This window comes from Sinocyclocheilus anshuiensis, unplaced genomic scaffold (genome assembly GCF_001515605.1).
Source record: "Sinocyclocheilus anshuiensis isolate Anshui unplaced genomic scaffold, SAMN03320099.WGS_v1.1 scaffold1394, whole genome shotgun sequence".
Classification (NCBI taxonomy): Eukaryota; Metazoa; Chordata; class Actinopteri; order Cypriniformes; family Cyprinidae; genus Sinocyclocheilus; species Sinocyclocheilus anshuiensis.
Window position 1 is genome coordinate 332,518 of NW_015558696.1, and position 6,948 is coordinate 339,465.

Genomic DNA, 6,948 nt, shown 5'->3' on the forward strand with positions numbered 1-6,948 from the left:
AAACAGATTTCAGTACTTCAATAGGTTGGTATATTTACATTATATCAGTTAATGAAATTACGGTATTTAACTGTAAATTTAAGTTAAAACCGTAAAACCTAAAACGTTGCTACCGTATTTTTTATGGTAAAATTCCAGCAACCACAGCTGCTGTTTTTTTACCGTACATTTTACGGAATATTTTTTACAGTGTATGAAAAGCAACCTGTTTAGTCATAATTTCATCATTCAGGGGACCTGTTAAATAACTTAAATAAAGACATTGCTGCAAGTCAAATTCTTTTTTTTTCTTTTTTTTTACAATCGCTAGGACGTATTTCTCAATATGTAGGTCACTTTTCGAAACTCTTCACACAGCTCTCTTAACCAACTTTCAACATGGCACAGCAGTTAATTTCACATTCAAAATGCATTAAAGCTACCAAAACACTGCATACATGATTCAAATTAACTCATTCTTTTATAACACTAAAGGTTTTCACTCAACAAGTCACTCGTAAAACAATGACCTAAAAAACACAGACAGCATTACACAATTCCATAAAATATCTTTATAAAACGAGAATGACACCTTTCTACTGTTTAGTATTTGTTACATGCTCCATGTTTACATTACAGTACAAAATTATTTCTAATTAGTTTCCTTTTGTGTAGATGGCAATATAATTGAAAGACTAACAGTGTTCAGCTAATTCTGTTTTGATAGTGTTTGATGGTTTAGATTCAGAATATATTTCACTATGGTGTTACTGTAGAAATGTAGCAGGGTTCTGTCTCATTCAGTTTTGTATTATGTTAGGTTTTGAACTTAAAAGAGCATGTAAACGTGCAAATTGGCCTGTAGGTATAGAGTTTGGTGGAGTGAGAAAAGAATCGATGTAATTTGAGATTTGTGCCAAAGCAATTGTAAATTATCCACACTTTAGCTCACATAGAGTTTTGAAAAAGTACAAGTATTGTGCAGTTTAAACTCAAAATTCTGTGCTTTTTTATTAAGTTGTAGTAACTTGAAATTGTCTTGATGACAATTTTTAGTTCCCAGCATGCATTTGCAGGATTTGATAAAGAGAGTAAATGCTGACAGTAAGTGTGATTTGAAGTGAAGGGACGGAGCTGTTAGTGTGTTTGACATTTGAAGGCAGTTTCTGTTGTACTGAAGTTTTTCTGTGGTTGGCGTTGTGCTGAAGAGCAGAGCTCATGGTTAGACTGTGGGTGGATACATGAAGGTCTACAATGACTCTACGGCTGCGTCCACAAGCTGAAAATACTGCCTCTGCAGACAGCCAGTGATCGTGTCACTTCATGATTTCTGAAGGTGGCATCCCACAATCTGTTGTTTTTGATTGTCTAGTTCAGCTAAATAAATTAAGATAGCGTCTGAAAGCTGCGGTTGACGGTCAGTTTGTGTTTAAATGTACATTTCTGACCAACTTTTCTCACTTTTGAAGTAATTTCCAATGAGAAATTTGTATTGTAGTAATTAATATTCGCTTTGTTATCACCTAAGCTCAGCCTCAGAAGTCTCTCTGAAATCAGTTTTGTTTGCAAACGCCGCAAAGTCAGACGTTCAGACGCAGAGGAACAACGACAGCACTAATGCCAAAGACTGATTCATTAATTAACATGCTAATTAATTTACATTTAGAATGTGCTTTGCTGTCTGCTGACAAAATTATGCTCTAAGAACATTTAGCAAACGTTCCCATTATGTACTTTATTTCTGAACGTCCTCAGGACATTCAAAACGTCCAGTTTTTTTTATGTTTTTTAAAAAAAAATTCTTGGTTGTTTCAATATTAGAGAGGACATTAAAAGAACGTTATGGGAACGCTACTTTTGTTCTCGGAGCCATCTGAAGCAAGAAGTAACATTAAAAACATTACAGCCTAAAACAAAACAAAAAACATTCCCTGAACGATTAATAAAAAATGTTTTTGTGCTAACGTTTTGATAATGTAATTAAAAAGCAGAGAACTTTGAACAAATGTTGTATTAACGTTACGTTTGTTCCTAACTGAGAATGTTGCCTGTTAGCTGGATGTCATTTGAGTTCTTTATAGGTCATTGTTTGTGTGAGTTTTTGATTTGAGGCTGTGTTGTGATGTCTGGCGTCTCAGTGAACATATAGCTGAAAATGTTGAGTTAGTCGTGGCCAAACACACTTGAAACGGAATGTCTGTGTGAGTTCAGGCCGGAGCATAACATGATTGACCGAAAGAAGAAAGACTGACTCGCAAAGTTCATTCAGTCAACATTCACCAAACATGCATGTCGTCCAAACCAAAAGACAAAGAGTCAAGCAGGTTTGGAGTGGCTTGAGGGTCAGTAAACGACAGAAAGTACATGTTTGGGTGATGTGTCTCTTTCATGTGGTTGTGCTTTAGTGTGAGTGTTCTGCTGGTTACGATGTGAATGTCAGCGGTGTTTGACTGGCATGTGGTTTGATGTGTTTGACTCTGTAAAGTTGCAGTTTTCAATTCAGTGTTTCTCCTTCTAGTCTCTGAGTTGTCTCCATCATGGAGGCGACAGGGAAATATGACTTCGCCGGCACAGCGGCGGACGAGCTGAGCTTCAGGAAGGGAGATATAATCAAGGTGTGTTCAACATTTACATCTGCAGCTCACTGCACGTACTGTATGCATCACATGTCCACCGACACTTTCAGATACTTCAAACCAGAGTTTTGTCCATTGCTCAGGAGCTCTTTCCATGAGTTTAATCATCACATGCTCCTCTGTAGATTTTAGGCACCAATGACAACTGGTTCAAAGCAGAAGTAAACGGCATGGAAGGGTTCGTTCCACGGAATTACATCAACATCAATTTCCCAAGGTAACTCACTGAAACACGACTGTCAGAGTCTATGGCAAGCTGTTTTAACATTTAATCTATAAAACATTTATTTTATTAGTATATATTTTCATGCTACTAATACTTATTTTTAGCTACTAGTATGTATCTACTAGCTACTTGTGCTTATTCATTAAATACTAGTACTTATTTCAATAGTGACTAGTAACAATTTTGATGTTACTAGTTACACGTTTCGATTTTTGCCATGGACTTCCAATAGTGACTAATACATATTTCTAGATGCTAATACTTGTCATTATATAATATATAATCATTTTACTCTAGTACTTATTATTAGATACTCATACCTATTAAATAGATACTAGTATTTGTTTATTACATACTAGTATTTATTTACTAGATACTAGAACATATTATTTGATAGTACTTATTCAATAGATACACATTTATTAGGTACTAGTACACATTCAGTAGATACTAGTACACACTTATTAGATACTAGTACACACTTATTAGATACTAGCACACATTCATTAGATACTAGTACACACTTATTAGATACTAGTACACATTCAGTAGATACTAGTATTTGTTTATTACATACTAGTAATTATTTACTAGATACTAGAACATATTATTTGATACTAGTGCTTATTCAATAGATACACATTTATGAGGTACTAGTACACCTTCAATAGATACTAGTACACATTTATTAGATACTAGTACACATTCAATAGATGCTAGTATGTGTTTATTACATACTAGTATTTATTTACTAGATACTAGAACATATTATTTGATACTAGTACTTATTCAATAGATACACATTTATTAGGTACTAGTACACATTAAATAGATACCAGTACACATTTATTAGATACTAGTACACGCTTATTAGATACTAGTACACATTCAGTAGATACTAGTACACATTTATTAGGTACTAGTACACATTAAATAGATACTAGTACACATTTATTAGATACTAGAACACACTTATTAGATACTAGTACACATTCAGTAGATACTAGTACACATTTATTAGGTACTAGTACACACTTATTAGATACTAGTACACATTTATTAGGTAGTAGTACACATTAAATAGATACTAGTACACATTTATTAGATACTAGTACACACTTATTAGATACTAGTACACATTCAGTAGATACTAGTACACATTTATTAGTTACTAGTACACATTCAGTAGATACTAGTACACATTTATTAGGTAGTAGTGCACATTAAATAGATACTAGTACACATGTATTAGATACCAGTACACACTTATTAGATACTAGTACACATTCAGTAGATACTAGTACACATTTATTAGGTACTAGTACACATTAAATAGATACTAGAACACATTTATTAGATACTAGTATACACTTATTAGATACTAGCACACATTCAATAGATACTAGTACACATTTATTGGATTCCAAATCCATAGAGGTCAGTGGTAAAAATGTGAAATATGTTACTAGTAACAGTAGAATACTTACAAGTCACTACTGAAATAATTACTAGTATCAAAGATGGTATCTAATGAATAAATGCTAGTATCTTTAGAAAGTTACTAGTACCTAAAGTAAAAAGTGCAAGTATCTTAAGAATAAGTACTATTAGCTAATGAGTAAGTACTAGTACTTACTGGAATATATACTAGTAGCTAACAAAATAAGTACTAGTAGCATTAAACTAGATACTAGTATGTTTTAACCCTCTGGGGTCCGAGGGTGTTTTGGGGCCTGGAAAAGTTTTGACATGCCCTGACATTTGTGCTTTTTTCAGTTGCTTACAAACATTTGAATGTCTAAAGTTTAATAACACTGTAATCAGCACAAACTGGGCTACAATAATTTCTTTTCGCTGTCAACATTCAAATCTGCAAAAAGTTCCGCCGCCGGAGCTGTCGACCCCAGGAGGTTAAGGATTAAATGTTAATACGGCTTGCCACGGAGAGCGAACGGAACAGTTGCAATATTCTGTTTGTGTAACACCAGATTGACCAATACACAGGAGATCACTGACACTCAGCATTGCACAGTTAGTGGTGTTTTTAATAAAGCCACATGTATAAACTAAACTGCCTGTGTGAACAGAAGTTCTGTCTTTCTGTCAGTATAATCACTCTAACAGAAATGTGACCTGCTCCATCAAAAGAGATGTCTTGGCTTTCAGTTTACGCTGTCAAAATATAATCAGTCAAATAGTGAAAAACTTGCTTTTATCATTTTGAGATTTATTCAGACATATATTACATAATTAAAACTGATGTATTGTAAATAAGAACAAATAAAAATAAGACAGTGACATCTAGAAGAGAAGACTGGTAGTGATGAATAAATGCAGAAAAAGATCGATCTGTGGCTTTTGAGACTCAACCAAAAAAGATGTATTTATTTAGTTTATTATTATTATTATTATTATTATTATTATTATTATTATTACCTGGCATTTATCATGACCAGTGGTGGACAGTATTTTACTTTGTTACTGTACATTTTCAAGTTTTTGTACTTTACCAGCGTATTTTCAATTTGGGAACATTCACTTTTATTAAAGCATTAAATCTAACTTTTATTCAACTTAATTTCTTAAAAACACTGTTCAAAGTGAAGAAATCGAGACCCAAGATCATGTGTATATTTTCGCTGTTCAAACTACACTTTTGACCTTAGCAACCACTCACAACACCTTAGCAACAGCACAAGCAAACTCATTTTGTTGAGAAGGTGTGGTATTAAAGCAGTGTTTCTCCAGCTGGTATCAGGAGAACACCAGCCGTCACTCAGCACAGGAAGAGCTGATCTGTCAACCAATCGGATCCTTCCTCATCCGAGGCTCCCAGAGTTCACCTGGAGAATTCTCCATTTCAGTCAGGTACAGCATGCACACACACACACACACACGCTCACACACGCGCCCACACGCACACACACACACTCACACACACACACACACTCACACACACACACACACTCACACACACACACACACTCACACACACACACACACTCACACACACACACACACTCACACACACACACACACTCACACACACACACACACTCACACACACACACACACTCACACACACACACACACTCACACACACACACACACTCACACACACACACACACTCACACACACACACACACTCACACACACACACACACTCACACACACACACACACTCACACACACACACACACTCACACACACACACACACTCACACACACACACACACTCACACACACACACACACTCACACACACACACACACTCACACACACACACACACTCACACACACACACACACTCACACACACACACACACTCACACACACACACACACTCACACACACACACACACTCACACACACACACACACTCACACACACACACACACTCACACACACACACACACTCACACACACACACACACTCACACACACACACACACTCACACACACACACACACTCACACACACACACACACACATACTCACACACACTCACACACACACTGTGCCGGTGATCTTGAATGCTGATGTGAATATAGACGTGTTATTCATGTGTGTGTGTTTGTGCCATCAGACATGAGAACGACGTGCAGCACTTTAAAGTGATGAGAGACCGGCATGGTCAGTATTACCTGTGGAGCGAGACCTTCAGCTCCCTCAACAGACTGGTGGAGTTCTACACACACAACTCCATCTCCAAACAGGGCCGCGTCTACCTGCTCACAGAGCAGCGGGTGAGTCCAGCCACGCATGATAAACACACAGCAAACACTTGAAACACATTGCTCGCCTCACATTGTCTTCAGAACACACTCGGTGCTTGTGTTTCTTACTGTTTGGTCTCTTTATCTCACCCAGAATCCACCTGATTTCCCGCACAGGAAGTCTGCTGAGCCACCGCCCATCTCTCAGGTACAGCCGCTGTCACTCCTGTGACGTCAGTCAGTCATCTGATGAGCTTCTGTGTCAAATTATGCTTTCCTTCTGCAGGAGAGACACAGTTACAGAACACCAGCTCCAGCCTATCCTCGCCCAGCTGAACCCTCACCTCCACCCCCACCACAGGTCACACACACACACACACACACATGCGC

General features: G+C 37.0%; 1 protein-coding gene across 2 annotated transcripts in view; it reads left to right on the forward strand.

Annotated features, from left to right (window-relative positions):
- The window catches only part of LOC107681416 (GRB2-related adapter protein 2-like), a 13,026-nt gene that overhangs the window by 3,376 nt on the left and 2,702 nt on the right, over positions 1-6,948 (forward strand). For both annotated transcript variants that reach the window (XM_016477712.1, XM_016477713.1), the window contains exons 2-5: positions 2,498-2,594; positions 2,741-2,832; positions 5,590-5,709; positions 6,429-6,588. In XM_016477712.1, coding sequence (XP_016333198.1) covers positions 2,517-2,594; positions 2,741-2,832; positions 5,590-5,709; positions 6,429-6,588 — 450 coding nt within the window. In that variant the 5' untranslated portion in view covers positions 2,498-2,516. The remainder of the gene's footprint in view (positions 1-2,497; positions 2,595-2,740; positions 2,833-5,589; positions 5,710-6,428; positions 6,589-6,948) is intronic.